General features: G+C 45.2%; 2 protein-coding genes across 7 annotated transcripts in view; one reads left to right on the forward strand and one right to left on the reverse strand.

Annotated features, from left to right (window-relative positions):
• Positions 1 to 994: 994 nt before the first annotated feature.
• Positions 995 to 12,123, reverse strand: NOLC1 (nucleolar and coiled-body phosphoprotein 1). Of its 5 annotated transcripts, none has more exons than XM_085065444.1 (14): positions 11,967 to 12,123; positions 11,765 to 11,820; positions 11,574 to 11,695; positions 10,373 to 10,488; positions 9,415 to 9,544; positions 8,798 to 8,901; positions 8,004 to 8,154; positions 7,337 to 7,477; positions 6,892 to 6,981; positions 5,461 to 5,607; positions 4,671 to 5,237; positions 3,878 to 3,990; positions 3,404 to 3,484; positions 995 to 3,129 (listed from the first exon to the last, which is right to left on the reverse strand). In XM_085065444.1, exons 1-14 carry the CDS (start codon positions 12,075 to 12,077, stop codon positions 2,971 to 2,973), a joined length of 2,088 nt encoding a protein of 695 aa, XP_084921570.1. In that variant the 5' UTR covers positions 12,078 to 12,123; the 3' UTR covers positions 995 to 2,970. The 5 variants fall into 5 exon arrangements, with proteins under 5 accessions (XP_084921570.1, XP_084921571.1, XP_084921569.1 ...); XM_085065445.1 differs by having other exon boundaries at positions 7,352 to 7,477; positions 9,415 to 9,556; XM_085065443.1 differs by having other exon boundaries at positions 9,415 to 9,556.
• A 4,369-nt stretch (positions 12,124 to 16,492) lies between these two features.
• PIK3AP1 (phosphoinositide-3-kinase adaptor protein 1) overlaps positions 16,493 to 17,620 on the forward strand; it is a 39,483-nt gene continuing 38,355 nt past the window's right edge. For both annotated transcript variants that reach the window (XR_014853225.1, XM_085065449.1), the window contains exon 1: positions 16,493 to 16,648. Coding sequence is in view for 1 of the 2 variants with exons in the window: in XM_085065449.1 (XP_084921575.1) it covers positions 16,636 to 16,648 (13 nt within the window). In the remaining variant the exon portion in view is untranslated. The remainder of the gene's footprint in view (positions 16,649 to 17,620) is intronic.

Here is a 17,620-nt window from a genome sequence, read left to right on the forward strand (position 1 = left end):
GTGCACGAGGTAATCGGGATGTGAAGAACAGCGTTCCAGCACACACCAGAGGGGGATGTCCTGTTGGTTCAGTTCCAGCAGTAACCACAGCTGTAAGTGCACCACTGTGGCACAGGGAAACGAGGCCTCTACACCAGGACAGCAGCAGAGCAGAGATGTAGGTTAAGCGTGCCTAGCAACTGCAAAATCTTGTGAAAGCAGCGTGTCCCAGGAATGTCAAGCACACTGCTTTGAGAGTCTCACAAAGCATTTCCCACCCCAACACTTGTTGCACTTGCTCAGTCAGGTACTGATCTCCAGCGAGGCTAATAATATCCTTTGCATCCTCTGCTGAAGCTTCATAGTATCACACCTTCTTCTACAGCATCATGTTCAAGGTGGAAGGCTGTGGCAGTGCTGGTTACAGAGCCAGCTGAGAGCCCAAGGCACTTGGTGCATCATCTAGTCCTTTCCACAGAAGCATAGTGCAAGGGGTAAAACTGAGCATTACAGCACTCAAAATCTCCACAAGGCCCTATTTGCAAGTTTTTTGTCCTTGCACACATCGAGGAAGAAGAAATCTAAGGAAGAAGAAATCTAAGGAGACATAGAAATCACTTATTTTAACTAGGTCTATACAGGGTTTTTCAGTTATGCTTATTCTTTCTTCTTTCCATATGCTGCTTATGGGGCCAGCTGCCATACAGCTAATTTGGCAGCAATATTTGAGAAGACCTAACCAGGTATTCTGAAGGGAAGAGATTTGGGCAGCCTCCGTTTGTATTGATATAAGCAAATACTCTTCTAGTATCGTATCCAAATTTCTTGCAGTCAGACAGCAGCCAGCTGCACAGGCCACCTTTCACTGCTGAAGGTCTGCTACATGCTCACTATCATGTAAATAAGATAAGTGGCTGTAGACAGATGTAGAGACAGTGCTGCTACCCCCAAGCACTGGTACCTTCCCTTTTCCCACCCACTATTCCATATCTTTAACTACCAGATCCACACAGACTACAAAGGCAGCAATCTTTATTTTCTGACACATTAAATTCTCACACTTTATACTTTTTTAAAAACCTGAAAGCATAAAAGTATTTTAAAGAGTTTCAAATGCAAGCTCCTGATAAACAGAAAAAAGAGGGCAAATGACATGAAAGATGATGTTCAAATCCCCATGCAGAAAACACACTCTTTCCACCTTCCTTTGCCCTCTAACCTTTACTTTTTTGAAAAAAACATTATCTCCTGGGCCCCTCTGCACTGTAACCTTGAATCCAGGCCTGAGTGATTGTGCAAGCCAGAGGGGAAGTCCTGAAAAATGCTCACTGGAAAAAGTTGCCACTCATGTACATGGGGGTGGCTCATTAAGTCTCATCTAACCCTCAATTAGTGACACTGCTTTGTACACAAACATAGCTTTCTGTAGCAAGGCTCTTCTCATTGGCACCCTTTCGGGAGGGAATGGAAACATGGAAATCAGGTCCTGCACTATGTCTCAGTGGCTGGCAGTTTCATCACACAGGGTAAGCAGATCTCACAGCCCACTACTCCACTTCCCAAACATACACTACCACTATTCAATTCATACTGACTGTGGGCTCAGCCCACTGCTTCTGAAACTAGTTAACTTAACCCACCTAATAGAAGGCAAAGTATTTGGGTGAATATTTTCTACCAGATGTGAGCTGCACCTAAGTAAGGAGGCAGCCACACAACTGGAGTGAAAGCAAGCCCACCCCTCAACAGCAGAAGGCCATTCTATTGTCAGTTGCTCATGAAATCTCAGTTTACGCTGCAAGTTTCTCAACTTGTTTGTGGCTTCCCATATGGAACATATACTTGTAGCTAGCACTTCAAACCTTACAGCACCAGGCTTTATCTTCCTTAGTCCTGAGGGGAAACTGGCATTTTACTTCTCAAGAGGGATTTACCAGATGGAACACAGCTCAAAGAGCAAGTGATCCAACTCAGAAAAGAAATTTAAGGCATTAATGATACATTCATCTCAACTTCTAACAAGCTGCAGCTAACACTGCTGGCAGTAAATGTAAGCTGGCATATTTTATGTTCAGCCAGAACAAGGAGTAATGCCACAATGCAGCCAGAGCCCCTGGAACAAAAACATGGCTTATCCAGCTCTGCCTTTTGCTAAGAGGCCTCTATCTCCTCAGCCTCCTTTTCCCTTCCCACAAAGTGAAACTTCACAACCCCCGTGCAGCCAAGTTTCTGTACAGCTCCACTCCCCAGCTACACTAACGGAAGTGTTATCAAGTGTGCCACAGCAGAACTATAGACCTTGGTCTTTCTGACAATAGCCCCCACTTTGCAACTACAATCAGTACTTTTACGCAATTACTACGACATGTTTAGAGACTGCTTCTCCAAGTACTCTGGTTAGTGGCCTCCACAGGAATGCAAGGAAGATGAAAGTAGGTATTTACTGCAAGGTGAAACCATAAAAGAAAACAGAGAAGAGGAACCCTGTCACACTACAAGGGTAAACTTGAAATGTCAGGTGGGACTGGGGATTACAGCCAGAGTGCTCAAATCAGTCATTCTTACAGTAACTAGTCAAAGGCGAGTGATCATACTTGCCTTTTCACAGGTATTAAACTGGCTGGAAAAGAAATGGGAGGTTAAAATACAAGACAATGATTTCTCTTTCTTCTACTAGATGGGTGGGAAACCAAAAGTTAAAATCACTGCCAGCCTTTTAAAATAAGACTGTAGAAAATATAAGTCTTGGAGGTCACCCTAGTGGTGTCAAAAACACCAGCTCAAGGATGGTTTCAAATTAGGAGACTAAAACAAAATTAGAAATAAAACGGGGAAACATCCAACCATTCTCCCATATCCCTACACTGGAGCTGCCTGCCCAAAGGGCAAGGGGAGGTAGCATTCCAGGCAGGCTTGACATCCATAAGGTCCATCTGCCCATCCAAGATGTTCTGGTGAGCAGATGGTTTATGAATTCCAAAGGAAACATTCTCAGTCACTTTCAAACTTGACAGAATTGACTTGGGTCGATATAGTGCCCCCACGGTAGCTGCCTCGTTTTTTCTTTGTTTTCTCATGGCGGAAAGATTTGCCTTTAGTGTATTTCAGGATATTGTTAGCCTTCTCACCCCAGTCACCAGCTGCTCCTTTCTGTAAGGGATGGAGGGGGAGAAGAAAAATAAATTCAAGTCAGTACCCAAGAGAGTAATGGTAATGCTTTGCACTTCACCATACCCAGCAAACACCACTACATTCACAATGGAGCTGATACCACTCTCCCATGCACCTCCTGCTACTGCTCACATGCTCCTCCTGGTGGAAGAAGTTCTCACCAAAATCACTCCCCACAAGCACGCCAAGGCTGCTCTGCACACACGCACCTGCAGAGACCAAGTGTTACCACTCTGGCACTACCTAGCCCTACCTTTGCTTCAAATGAGTTATCAGCCACACGGGCATCCACCTCAATCTCTTCTTCCCTTACGCGGCGGAATGGAGACGATGGCTGTTGAGAAAGAAAATGAGATACAGTAAGCACATACAAACACACAACATTCCCTTAATGACAACCTCCTTTCTTGCCCTGCAAATACTGAGCCCTGTTCACATCTCCTCAATCTTTTAAGTGTTTCTCAGATTCATGATTCTTTCCCCACTTCAGATCAGGCAGCTCAGGAGTGCTCCTGTGCAAGCATATCCGATCAGCTTTGGCCAGAAGAACATTATGTATTTATGTGCACTCCTTAGAGTTCTCCAGACAAGGTTTAAGTGTTTGAGGAGAGAGTAAAAATAGAAATAATCCTGTGGGCCCAACCTCACAGAAAACCCAAAACAAGCCTACTTGTTCAGAAGGCAGACATGCCTCTTCAGCCAGTTGCCTCAGTCCACCCTCACTCACCCGTTTCACCTTGGGAACTGTGTGTGGTGTTTTGGCTTTGATCTTTGCTTTTTTACTGTGTGGTGTCTCTGGCTCCTGAACATCTTCCCTCTTCTGTTTCTTTCCGATTGTGCCTGTTAGATGTACAGCAGTGAAACTTTAAAGGCAGTGTGGGGAAAGGTAACGGCTTCTGTTCCCCAGAAAGCAAACCCAACGTTGACACAGGTGTGAGAACTGGTCCCTGCATTACTTCACCCAGAAAACAGACTGCTGTACCAGACACTAACAGAAATTCTGAGTAAGTAAGGATCTTCCTATCCTAATGGATAAAAATAGTTTTATGGAATAGGGTAGCTCTATAGTAATGATTTCGTGTACTCAAGAGAGTTCTGTTGGTCAAAATTTGCCAAATTTTGGATTCATACCATATGCACCTGTACACATCACTAGCTGGATTAAAGACTGAGATTGTGCACAGGGGCATCAATTGTGGTGTCCCACTCCACACAGACAAGGTCCTCCAGCAGTCTGCTTTGCTGTCACTAAATCCTGTGCATGCACAGATGGCAACTGATAACAACTATATTGAAATGTACTTCACATTACCACAAATGCCATTGCCAGCAGCTATGCAATACAGACAAAAAAGATCCCACTGAATTCAAAACTAGCCCTTCCCACTTATTACTGTACCAGATGACATAATCCAGTAACACAGAGAGATTAGACTGAGTATTGTTTCAGAAAGTCTTCCATTCATGCTTAGCTCAGTAACACTGCCTGACAGACCCACTTCCCAAACTATCAGTAATACCTCCATTGACTTTTCCAGTCTCTTCTTCAGAGCTGCTTTCACTGCTACTACTGCTGCCACCAACTGGCTTAGACTTCATATTGTTTGCAGCTGCTGCAGATGCTTTTGCTTTCTCTGTGGAGGCAATGGCCTTGGAACCATTCTGCATCCCTTTCGCTGCCTTTTTGGGCTTCCCATCCTCTTCACTGGAACTGTCTGATGAGCTGCTGCTACTACTAGAAGCAGCTGCCTTCTTCCCCACAGTTGCTTTTGCTGCCCCTGTAGATTTGGTGCCTGGTTTCCCTGCTGGCTTTTCTTCCTCACTGCTTGAGCTGTCAGAGTCAGATGTGTCTGCTTTGGAAGCTGGAGTAGAAGGTTTGGACACTGGCTTAGCCACTTTGCCAGCTGGTTTAGCTGGAGGGCCTTTCTTCTTCTTCTTCTTCTCATCCTCAGAACTGCTGGAGCTGCTATCTGAATCAGAGCTACTTTGTGCTTTCTTTGTAGCAGCTGGTGACTTCTTTGCTGGAGGGGTTGCTGCTTTAGTTGTGGGCTTCACAGGAGCTGCCTTCTTGTCAGAACTATCAGAATCTAGAATGGAAAGAAAAAAACCAAACAAGACTAAGTCCCATTCCTTCAATACAAGGCTAACATACAAATTCAAGGTTGATACACAATGCACTTCATTATCTGCTTGGAACAGCACTGCAATGGGTATTCCTGTCCAACCGCGCCCTCAGACCCTGCCTAAACCACAGAGGTCTGAACAAGAACAACACACATGTAGAATTCTCCTTCTCTCCCACCCAAATACCTGAGCTGTCTGAGGAAGAACTGGAGTCTTTCTTTGCTTGTCCAGGCTTGACAACTACTTTTGCTGGTTTGGAAGTATTCTTATTCACAGGTTGTTTAGCTGGGAGCTTATTTCCTGCCTTCTTTTGATCATCTTCAGAACTAGAATCTAAAAAAAAAAAGGTCTTTAAGTTAACAGGCTTCATGTGCAAGTTATTTTAGTAATAACATGTATGTATGTAACTCATGGGGAAGCAAAAAGCAAAATGGCTTGTGGCTCAAGGCTGAGCCACTAGGTAACTGCCAAGCATCTGATGGACACTTGAATGGTCAGAGGACAGCATTTGTATTTCCACGTGTCTTCTTTGCTGGAAAGTGGACACAAACAGTTTAAGTTCTTCACTAATGTATGCGTGAGGAAGTAGGTATTTGGAGACTAACGTAGGAGAAGAGGTACAGAATAAAGAACTGGACAAAGTACCAGTACCATCAAACTAAGGTAGAAGAAACATTGAGAAAAGCTATGTGGTAAGGATCAAAATAACATATAAAAAATTAAGAGATAAATTTGACAAAGAATACAAAGTGAGGCAGCAACACCAGTGTCTCCTTTTAGCTCCCTCCTGTATCAGATGAGTTTAGCAGCAGTTTGAGAATGGACACTCTTGAGTACAAACACACTTTTGTATTGTGTTACATGGATCTGGAATACTGAACCTGATCTATTGCAACATTTCTGAACATTGTAGTAACAGCAATCAAAAGCTTGACAATTTTGAAAGAAATGAGGCAACAAAACCAGTAAACACAGAACTGCTGACACTGGAGTGTCACACAGCCTAGTGCTAGGGCTAGCTGTCTACAGACAGACTGGCAGCTGCCACCCAGTCCCTGCCATGGCACCAGAGATGTTGAGATACACCAGAGGAGAATCTTGAACTTGGAGGGAGATGTAGCACATGGAACTTACGTGGGAAACACCAACCTCAAACCTCGTCGACAGGAGAGACAAAGCACACTGCCCCCATTTCTAGGGTCACATTAGGAGAAGGCAGGCATCTTTTAAGTCTATTTTGAACTTCATATGGTGATTACATTTTTATTTCAGAAAGTTCTCCGAACACAATAGAATTAAGAGAAACCAAAAATCTCAAGACACAGATGCTCAAAAAGAAGTTAACCGTTAACCTTCTCGGAGAAACCTGATACACGTTTTTACATCTTTACATCCAGCAATATGCAGACTTTTCTGCACTTGCCAATGGTCTTGTCTCATGGTCAGATTCCATTCTGCACAGCAGGCTGCTGACTTTCAGTATCACATCTTGCTAGCCATGGAGATTCTGAAGCTTTACAGAGAGGATCAGTAAGGATCTTAGATGTACCACTACACAGCGACTTGGCCAGTAAAAGCATTAACACAAAAGAATCAGAACTTTATTTCTTGGTTTACCTGAGTCACTGTCAGAACTGGATGCAGCCTTCTTGCTAGTCACAGCTTTCTTCTGGGGAGCAGGGATTGTTTTAGCTACTACTGCTTTGCCTGCAAAAGCAAGTTTAAAATTAATAGGCCACATCCACATCAAACCTTTGCCCCAACATCCAAGCCTTTCCAGATGTGAAAAGGTTCCATTCTCAGTACACTAGCCATTCAGCCAATCCACTGGAAACCACACAAAAACTTCACTTATTCCCACTAAACTAGATCTTGATGAGTTTTCATACCAGCATGCACAAAGTAATCCAACCTGACCACAGTTCAGATCCACAAGTTGTACAGTGTTGTTTGGGACGCCATCAATTCAATCAGAAGCTTCCAGAAAAGCAAACAGCAACACAGAGCAAAGAAAAATAGCTTTTTTGAGAAAGCCAAGACCTTGCCAAAACTTTGTTGGCACCATGTAGTACTTCACCTGCAGCCTGCTCTGCCTCATCACTACTGTCTGAAGAGTCACTGCTCTCAGCCTTTTTTGCAGGAGCTTTAGCAAGGCCCTTCTTTGTCTGTATACCTTGAGGAGGTGGTACAGCACTGTACTGACCTGTGAAGAGAAACACAGCATTCAGATGCCTGCATGATAATGTCAGCAGCATGAGATGTTTGTTGCAGTCAGAATAAAGCACTTCTGCTATTCACTTCCATTTTTTCCCCTTCTGTAGCTACAATCCAACACCAGGTTATAATTTGAAAGATTATACCCACCCCACTGCTACCTCACTGTTTCTGTTCTGAGTTTAACTCTCTTCTTGGGGTTCAGCTGACCCAATGATATCTGCAAAAGTTTTCTCTGCACTTTTAGAAGAACAGGAGCTTGTCACCAGACTTTTTCAGAAAAAAGCCACATATGTCAATTTTTCATTGTTTTCATTTATTGTCTTCTCAAATCCTCTGGTTAGAGAGTCAGACCAACCTTGGATGATTGACCCTCTACTAATACCAGCTCACTATTGGAATCCTAAAGACATTATACCATGCTGAACAGAGGCCCATTTAGCCCATCATCTGGACCGCAGCTGAACAACCCTGGATGCTTCACAAAAAAACCTTATTCAGTATTTTTTACATACCAGACTTTGGCTTTTGTTTTGCAGGTGGCTTTTCATCGTCTGAGCTGTCAGATGAGTCCTCACTGCTGGAACTTTTCTTGGCACGTTTGGTTTTCCCTAGACATGCTTGAGTAGCTGCAGGTTTTGGCAGAGGTGATTTCTTGGGAACAGCCTTATCAAAAGAAATACACATTAAAAAACATAGTTGCAGAAATCTTGTGGGGACAGCTGGATGTGTATATTGTTTAATTCCACACCTTACTTAAGAGCAAATTCTGAAGACAAAGAAAGATTAACAGAGATTCTCAGATGCAAATTTTAGGAAACACATGAGCATCATTATTTTTCTAGCTCCTCTGCTATTGTTTTCTGTTCCATGAAACCCTAATGAGGAGCTCCTCTGGACAAAGGGGCAGAGAACTGACCAAAATTTAGCAACTGCCACACGATGAAAACAACTATGATTATTTTTGTGTTGCAGAAAACATTTTAAAATACTCGCTAGTAGAAAACTCAAAGTTACAGACAGCTAAACATGAAAGAGTTGTGCCAAAGCGAACACATAATGAAGACAAGCTATGGTTATGACACAAGATGTTTCCCTGTAAAGGATGAGAGAAAGCAGCAAGGAGGTATTAGGAAAGAAAGCAGTGCATGAAGAGATGCTAGAACACATAATCCCACTGTATGAAGGAGAATGAGGTATAAGAATTACAGTGAGCACAGGATCTGTGTAGTCTGTGCCTACAAGATTTTAACACCAAGTTTTACTAGATTTTTACACTGTTCATGAAGCTTTTCATGGGCTAATTTACCTTTTTTGGTGCAGCCTTTTCCTCATCAGAATCTTCACTGCTACTGCTACTGCTCTCTGCTTTTCCATTGACAACCTTGCTGGCTGCCTGGGCAGCTTTAGTTCCTTTTGAGAGAAGTAAAAAGGGACATTACAAAACATGCTATGGTAGATGAGGGATAACTCCATTGAGCAGTATCTTAGAGAGAAAAGAACTACAGAAGTCAATAGGGCAGATTAAGGCAGCACTGCAAAAACATTGGTTTATGTAAAGCAACTTTAGAGAAAGTTTTCTGAAAACTGTCTCTTTCTGCTAGAAGTTTCAAGACTAAAGGCTAAGTAAAGATCTTCCCTGCTTTTTAAGGGGAAGACAATGGCAAAAGCAGAACTTAAAGAGTTAAGTTTGCTGACTACAACTATCTATTCAAACAATGCAGTGTTCAGGACCAGATGTTTTATTTGCACTCAGTTCTACACCTCTCTGTCAGAGGAGACTGGACTGGAATGCAAATGACAGTGAAAGCAGATTTTCAGACTGCTGTGTTAATACATATGTCTTTGTATGTAGGTACAGTACCTAACACTCCTCTCCTGCTTTTTTGATTTTGCACTTTACTCATGATACAAAATAAGAGGCACCTGATTTAGGTGTTGCTGGTTTTGGTGGTTGCTTCTTTGGTGCTTCTTCATCTGAGCTGCTTGAGTCAGAACTGGAACTCTCTGCTTTCTTCTGAGGCTGGATTTTGGTTCCAGCTGGCTTCACCACAGGCTTTGCACCTTTCTAAACAACAGGAGGAAAAACTGATTAGCTCTCATAGTCGTGAAAAGAAAACTAGGCTAGCAAGATGGATACATACACGGAGCATAGAAACAGCTGTTTTTCACAGAGGATACCATTTTGATTTGAAAACATCACTCTGCCTAGTGGTCAGGGTCTAAAAATCCCTGGGGAACAATATTGCTCTAGAAAACCTCTCAGAAACACATGGGAAGCTTTCTTTGCACATCAGTCTTCAGTTCTGCCTCCTCAAAATGGGGCAGCTTTGAGGCTGGTGCTGTTCTCTTCCTTCTACAGATTACAGTGGCTTGAAGACTGAAAATACTGACTGGGCAACTCCAGTTGGTCTCCTCTAGTGTACAATAGTATCACCCTTCCTCCCCTGACATTATTCTTCCTCCTCAACATTTCAAGACCCTGATTGCACCAAGAAAAAGGAAAGAGAAGATTCTCTTTTTACATAAACACACATATATATATGTGTGTGTGTGTGTAAAGATTAAATTTATTGTAGCAACTATAAATTAATCTTCCTTTGCAAAGGAAGTAAGCTCTGACAATCTTAGGATAAAAGCAAGGAGCAGACCTGGATATGAAACAAAGTGGGTGCTGGACAAGAAACTCATTTTTCCTGGGACCAGTCCGAATGGCACGTTGTTCACTACAGAAATGTCTTTTTGCATTGCACCTGCAGTATAGCCTGGGCACTTAACAGTTCAGGACAAGTGACCCCAATTTCAGACAGAATTCTGTTGGTCAAATTTGCTGTTATTTATTACTGTCAAGCATGCATTAAACAGGCTGGAAAGAAAAACCAACCTTTGCTGGCTTCTTCTCCTCCTCCGAGTCTGAATCATCACTGGAGTCCTCACTACTGCTCTCTGCCATCTTGGCTGCAGGAACTGCTTTTGTTTTGGGCACAGCTGGTGCTTTAGCTGCAAATAAGGGACAGCATACATTGGTGACAAGTTAATTCACAATTTTCATGTACCTATACCCTACACTAATGGATATCAGGGCAAAAAGACATATTAGTCATTAAATCGTGACTGAAGTTTGTAACACTCGACTTTCTTTCTTGAGCAGCATGTAGCAGACTGCTCCAAAATGGGTAAGGAAGAAAATAAAAACAATTCCAGACTTTATCTTTGTCACACGCAAATTTAAGTGAAAACTTCTATCACCAAAAAAGCCAGCCCACAAATAAAGAGCACCCCCCAAAACGGGATATTAGCTGGGTCTGCACATCTTCCAGCTTAAAGAAACCTGCTGAACAAGTACAGACTTGTGCTTGCAAAGAAAACCATTGTAATGCTGTGTTAAGGTTCCAGACATCTGTATGTGTTTTAGCCAAATCTACTTCCTGGTTACTGACTGCTTTTTAATAATGTGGAGCAAAATAAATAATTTTGTCTCACGTTTTATTTGCAACTATCCTTATCAAATAAAAATCAGATCTAAGTTCAAATTCAGCTTTAGGATGGCTAAAGTTGAAGACATTTTCTGTCTATGTCTCTTCCTCTCTCCATTTATTCCTTCCCTCCTGCAGATCTACTGCTAGATACACACAATCTTGTGTACAAAGTAATTAAGGGAAGATATAACAGGTCCAGATAAAAGGGGAAAATACAGCTCATCGCATAGCAAAGTGCAGTGGAGGGATGTATTTTTTTATAGCACTGGTACACAAGCTTGAGAGAAAAAAGGGTGCAACTCACACAAGCAGCAGGTGAGTACAGATGCCTAGCATTTCTCTGGAATGGCTAAAACCTTCTGTGGGACACAAACTCTGCTGTGCCTAAATTATAACAAGACAAAGAAATCACCCTTAGCTAGAATGAACATATCCTACATGTAACGGGCAAAAGACCTGCCAAGCCCAAGATCAGTCAACACAAACCTAGTCCCTTTTAGCTGCTGAAAGACCTCAAAAGAGCTGCTGAACCTAAGCTCTAAATGCACATGAGAAGCCAATGCCAAGCACAGCCCCGGTCTGCACCAGGGCCGCTCACAAACCTACCTGGCTTCTTGGCCGGGGGTTTCTCATCCTCCTCGCTGGAGCTGTCACTGCTGCTGGCGGAGGGCTTCCTCTTGGCCGGGGCGCCGTTCGGGACCAGCTTACTCTTCTTGGCCGCCGGAGACCTGCGGACAGAAGGGCTGAGCGGGGCCCTGCGAGGGGACACCCGCACCCCGCGGCCGGAGGGCACTTACCGCAGCCAGTACGTGAAGATGTCCAGCAGCGAGGCCGCGTTGGGGTCCTGCTCCTTCTAAAGCGAGAGAGGCCGCGTTAGCCAGTGTCTCTCAGTCAGCTCATCGATCGATCGATCGACCCCATGCCCATGCCCATGCCCATCGCCATGCCCATGCCCATGCCCATGGCCATTCCCATGCCCATCCCGCCCGCCCCGCTCACCGCCTGTGCCTCCCTGGCGAAGGCGCGCGCGGCGCCCTGGCAGCCGCTCTCGCGCAGGAAGGCGAGCACGAGGGGGAACAGGTCGCTGGGCACCGCACGCCGCTCCGCCATGATGCCCACGCCGACACGTGCCGCGCGCGCACGCGCCAACGCCTGCGTGCCTGCGTGCGTACGTGCGCGCGCACTGCCGTGGCCGCGGCCCCGCCCCTTCCGCAGGCGTACTGCTGACGGCGCGCCGCCGTGGGGTTCGGTGGTGGCGCGGGCTGACCTCAGGGCGGGGACAGTCCCGGCGCTAGGGGACGGGAAAGGGCCCCGCAGTATCCGCTCCTGCCGCAAGGCAACGCGCAGTGCCGAACGGGTGGCTGGGAACCCGGGAATGCCCACACAATTCTGGAAGAGGGAAGACTTTAGACTAAAGTCCACTCAAGCCCCACCAGCTTACTCCTACTTGTAATCCATTTCAAATCACTGAAAGGAGAGTGCTAGAGAGCAGGAACGAGGGGCTAGGGGAATGCTGGGGAGCAGGAGTAGGGCTGCTCCAGGGAGCAGAGCAAGGCGGGAGCTGTGGGCAGCCTCGGTGCTGGCAGTGCTCAGCGGGACGGCGCAGCCCTCACGGCTGGAGCTCGGCGGGCAGGGCTGGCTGCTGATAACACCCTTCACCCGCAGAATCAGGAAAGATGAGCTGTGAAGCACCTGAACCCACATGGGCACTGAATGTACCCGTATGGGTACTGAATGCTCATACTTTATCCACACACGAAAAAAGAGTTGGTGCCAAAGGAAGGACTAATATAACAGGAACATGATCCTAAAGTGGCAACCTGTAAGAGAGAGAGAATTTGAGACAAAGCTACCTACAATACAGGCTTGAAAGGCTTCAAGGAGGTAAGGCTGGAGATAAGGCATGAAACAGGTATAATTCAAGTAAGTGCTGAAAACTCAGGCCCTGAGCTTAAATGGGAGCTTCTGGACCTGTGGAAAAGAGTGGATGTGGAAGGCCCAGATGAGCCTGAACAGGACAACCTCAGTCTGTTAGTGTGCTCAGAACCCTGATAAGGATGAGACTTCGTTCACCTTTTGTATCTTGCCATGGCTTTAATAATTTTTCCAGGGAAGTTTTTTTTCCTGTAAAACTGAAGGTTTGATCTGATGGCTGTAGCTCTCTATTCCTGCCTTTGTGATGGATGTCACTTTTCTTGATTTTCTTCAATAGAGGGTGCTATAAAGCTTGCTGAGGGCAAAGGAAGAAGAGAGTCCTGTGCTTGAAGTCTAGATTTACGGCTGCTAGGATCAAAAAAGCAGTGGTAGGTAGGCAGTGTTTTGCTTTTTACATTTCCCCAAACTAGCTCTCTGCACTTAAATGTTTCCAAATATTGCTGTGCTGTGTGGGTGCTCTGTCCCTTGGTGCCTAATGAACACACATATTTGGGTGGGCTCTGTTCTCAGCAAAGCATGCCTGTTGCTGGTATCTCTGGAAGGCCCCATGTGTGCAGTTGTGGGGAAGTAAAAGTCAGCTCTTGTGGTATTTTGTGCTGTAAGATTCTGTCATTTTATGCAGGTGCTGTCGCCTGTGTTTTAGAAAAAGGGTGTTCAGCTGAGGCTTGGTTAAATATGTGTACTTGTTTCCAGATGCTCCTGATGTGCCCTGCCCCCGTTATGTATGGAATAACAGGGGGGTGTGATGCAGAAAAGAAACTGTTTGCAGGAACTAATATTTCTTAATTTTTGTAGTTTCCCTCTATGGTAACAACCAGCTGCAAGCTTCATCTGCAAGGCTCAGCAAACTTTTATGCTTTTGCCTGCATTAGAAAGAAAGAGATGTGGCCTTTGCTGGTAAACTAATGTTGCTTTAAGTCCTGCCATCTAAAGTAACTCCTGTAAGGAAGCAATGAAATTACTGACTGTGTTTGCTTCACTAGCTCACTTTGCTTCTCTGGTTAGTAAGTATCTCACTCTCCTGCCTGGCCTTTGTCTGGTAGGTCTGGTCTCTGTGCTGAGCAGCAGTTTCTCTTCAAAGGTGTGTGGCTCTCTAGGTGTGTTCCCCTGTGTTGTGCCTGCAACTGTCCGGATGACCTGGCAGGGAAAGTTGTTTTGTTCTTGTATTCTCCAAGGCAGTAGTGGGAGATCCTGGGATCTAAAAAGCAAGCAAATTCAACTGATTTATGTTACTGCTTGTGAATTCCTTTGCTCCCCTCACCTGCCCTACTCCTCATAAGACTTTTCAGTCCTCTGCTTGGCTGCCATCTCACTTTTTTTAAGGCTGCAAGGAGAGCTATACATAGGATCTTTCTAACATTGCAGTGGCTAAACTGCTCCCAGCACTCGAGGTGAGGCAGCCCCAATGCAGAGCAGAGCAGGACAATCCCCTCCCTTGCCTGGCTGGCAATGCTGTGCCTGATGCACCCCAGGACACCCTTGGCCCTCCTGGCTGACAGGGCACTGCTGATTCATATCCACCTTGCCATCGACCAGGACCCCCAGGTCCCTTTCTGCAGCACTGCTTTCCAGCCCCTCATTCCCCAGCTCATCTCAGAAGAGAATATTTCCATGAGAGGTCTTGAGTCTTCCCACTCCTTTTGTGACCAAGAAAAAGTGAAGAGAGATAGCGTGGGTATTTAAACACTTACTGAATCTTTTCCTTGTTACCCCTTGTAAGTACCTAGCAAAAAAGCAATGGCTCCAGAAAGAGCAATCTAGTCCTTTTCTTTGGACAGGGTTAAGATGGACCCTTGAGAATAATGCTACACATGCAGCTGTGTTCATATGCTGCAGTGAACTGAAGTGAGGAAAGAGTTGTACAGTTAATTTTGGACAAGGTAGGATGAAATGCTCCCTCTATTTCCTCCTTTTTTTTTTTTTTTAATTATTTACAAGCTTTGTAACTGTCCCTTAGGCCTGCCTACTCTTCTAGTGTGTGAAGGAGCTTTTTCCTTGATTTGTCATCTGAGTTTTCAGGTGGGGGTTGCTGAAATAACACACTAGCAGTTATTACACTTAAGCTAATTTGTGGAGGCACATTAATTTCACTGTAGGGATTTGGGAAGTTTAAATGCTAAAGAGGTTTCCTGTGGGCTTTGCATTGGTTAAATAAAATGCATAGTATCCTAAGTGACACTGGCAGCCTGGAGAAGCCCTGTGGGTTCCCAGGAAGCTGGAAGCTGACTCTGCTAACTCTCTCTGTGATACTTCAAGGCTTTAAAGAGAGAGAATTTAAAACCTTATTTCGTAAGAGCATGTTGAAATCCTCTTATAACATCAGAGAGATGATTTTGTTTTTAATTTTTTATACTGCAAGTTAGAAGATACACAGCTTAACAAGGGAAATAATGTGGAACAATCAAAAAGTCATACATGTGGTTATTAATCTGTTTTCATAGTTCTTAATATATACTTGCTCTTCTGTAATAGTAAAATAATTTGCCTAGAGACTCAAGTTTCCAGGTAGCTAATTTTTGTCTTTCACATAAATCCCAAGTAGGTTCTGTATTTGCACACTTCTCCAGTGCCCGTGTGTTCTTTATCTAGTGTCTGTTTCTGGGATGATTCAGAGGGGAAAGTTATGGTTTCTTCTTTGCATACCTGGAGTTTCTCATAAGACTCTATCATCAGGAAATGCTTTTTGTCCTAGTACTTCCCTATTGTGAGAGCAAACACTTTGGTTTCAGAAGACAGGCTGTGGCAAACAATTTGTAAGCTTAAAGTAGTCTTTCAGTAAAGAAATATTTGGAGGTAACAAGAGAGTTTGATGAACTTTGGAGATAGAGTTGATTAGTGGGGAATAGTTGTTCCTTTCTGCTTGTAACCACCTCTGTTCTAACATTAGTGGTGACACTAAGCTGAGTACAGAATGTGCATTGACTGCTTGGGATTGACTGCCTTGATTGGGAAGCCAGATTTTAAGCAGTCTACTTTTGCTGTGCTGAAGTGCATCAATGAAAGACCTCACTGGTGGAAGTGTTTTTCTAAGTTTGCAAAGAAATAGGCTGAATAATTTAGGCAGAATCTGCTGCTTTGTCTTCAGTGACAAAATCAGTAAATTGAACCCTACTCTCTCAACAATAACAGTGTCCTTCCACTGCTTATTGTCTCTTTACTCAAACATGAACATAGTTTTACAGAAACTGGTAAATGTCATTTGGAAGACAGCATCTTCTAGATGAAAACGCTGAACATAAAACTACTTCATACTGGAGGGAACAACTTGGCTTCCCCCTAGGAGTTTTCCTTGCTCGTAGAAGACATGTCAAAAGCTAAGTTAGGGATGAGTATAAAGTGGGTATCGTTTTTTCTCTTCCACAGCTATTGCTTCAGGTTTCTCATGACCAAGGATACGGAGTTTCTGTATCACTGTAACACAGGTTTTCCTCGTTGTAGTGCTGTTTCCTCGGCCACCTATGGACTATGTGATTGGAGCCGGCAGGGAAAGGCAGTATCCCTCCTTCGGGAAGAGTCCTGCCGAGTACCGGGAAGGCGAGGCACGGCCGGGCAGGAGCAGCCCCGTGCCCAGCTCTGCAGGGGGCGCCGCGGGCGGGAGGCGGGGCCGGGAGGAGCCCGGTGCCGTGTCCTGTGCCGTGCCGGGGCGAGGGAGCGGCCGCGGGGGGATGCACCGCGTTGCTGCGCCGGCGATGTGAGGGAAGGGGAACGGCCCGTTCCCCGCCAGCCCCGGACCATGGCGGCCCCCGGTAGGTGCTGCGGCTGTCGTCCCGGGAGCCGGGGGAAGCGGCGGGGCTTCTCCGCCGGATCGTGCTGCGCGGCGGGGCCAGGGTGCTGTGCCCCGCTGTGCTGCGGCGGGCCGGGGCTCTCCGCAGCTGCCCCGCGCCGAGGGACCGGTGAGCGGAGCGGAGCCCTGCCCGCGCCCCTGGGGAAGGGGGGATCCGCTCCCCGAATTTAGGGGACCACGGGGCTGTTCAGAGCAACGGTAGCTCTTCTGTTCGTAGTCGGGCTGCAGCGCTTTCTAGTTTGCCTTGCTTCACTTGGCTTGAGCGCAGGGCAGGTGCTGGCAGAGTTCTGTGTCTTAAATGCATTTCGGCATGGCAGATCAGCAGGCTCTGAAGGAGGGTGTTCTGTGGAGTAATCTGCCCCAGTCCGCCTTTACCATTTGCATGTTTCTCTGTGATATTCATAGAGAAGTCAGTTCTTTCTGCACATAGGTTTATGCTTCAGCACCACCTCCTTTTGGTGTTATGACTTCGTACCCCTTGCCACAGTGGCAAAAGTTCACAAGCTGAGCTAGTTTGCTGTAATTGAAAATGTTTTAGCTAACATATGTGCAGGTAAAACTACCTAGAACAGAGCTGCAAACTCAAAGAGGAGAGGGGTTTTGCCTGTATTGTGTAAGTCTTGCTAATGGTCAGTTTGCAAGTTCCTCTCTTTGCAGGGAAGCATATGTGTTTTATCTAAAAAAGGAAAAACGTGCCATTCTCAGGGTGTGAAGTAACATTTGCGTTTCATTGACGCGTATCTCCTGTGATGTAAAAATAAGCTAAACGGAGGCCTCAGGAGACTTGTGGGCAAAACTACTTTTCTCCTGATAAACAGAAGGTGATTTCACAGAGACTGTTAAAAATAGAACAACTTTAGATTGACTTATCATAATGCAAATCTCGTTTCTCTCAGTGAAGTTTGGTTTGCAAAAACTTTATCCACTTTGATTC

Source organism: Lichenostomus cassidix, chromosome 6 (genome assembly GCF_008360975.1).
Source record: "Lichenostomus cassidix isolate B80296 chromosome 6, HeHo_3.0, whole genome shotgun sequence".
Taxonomy (NCBI): domain Eukaryota; kingdom Metazoa; phylum Chordata; class Aves; order Passeriformes; family Meliphagidae; genus Lichenostomus; species Lichenostomus cassidix.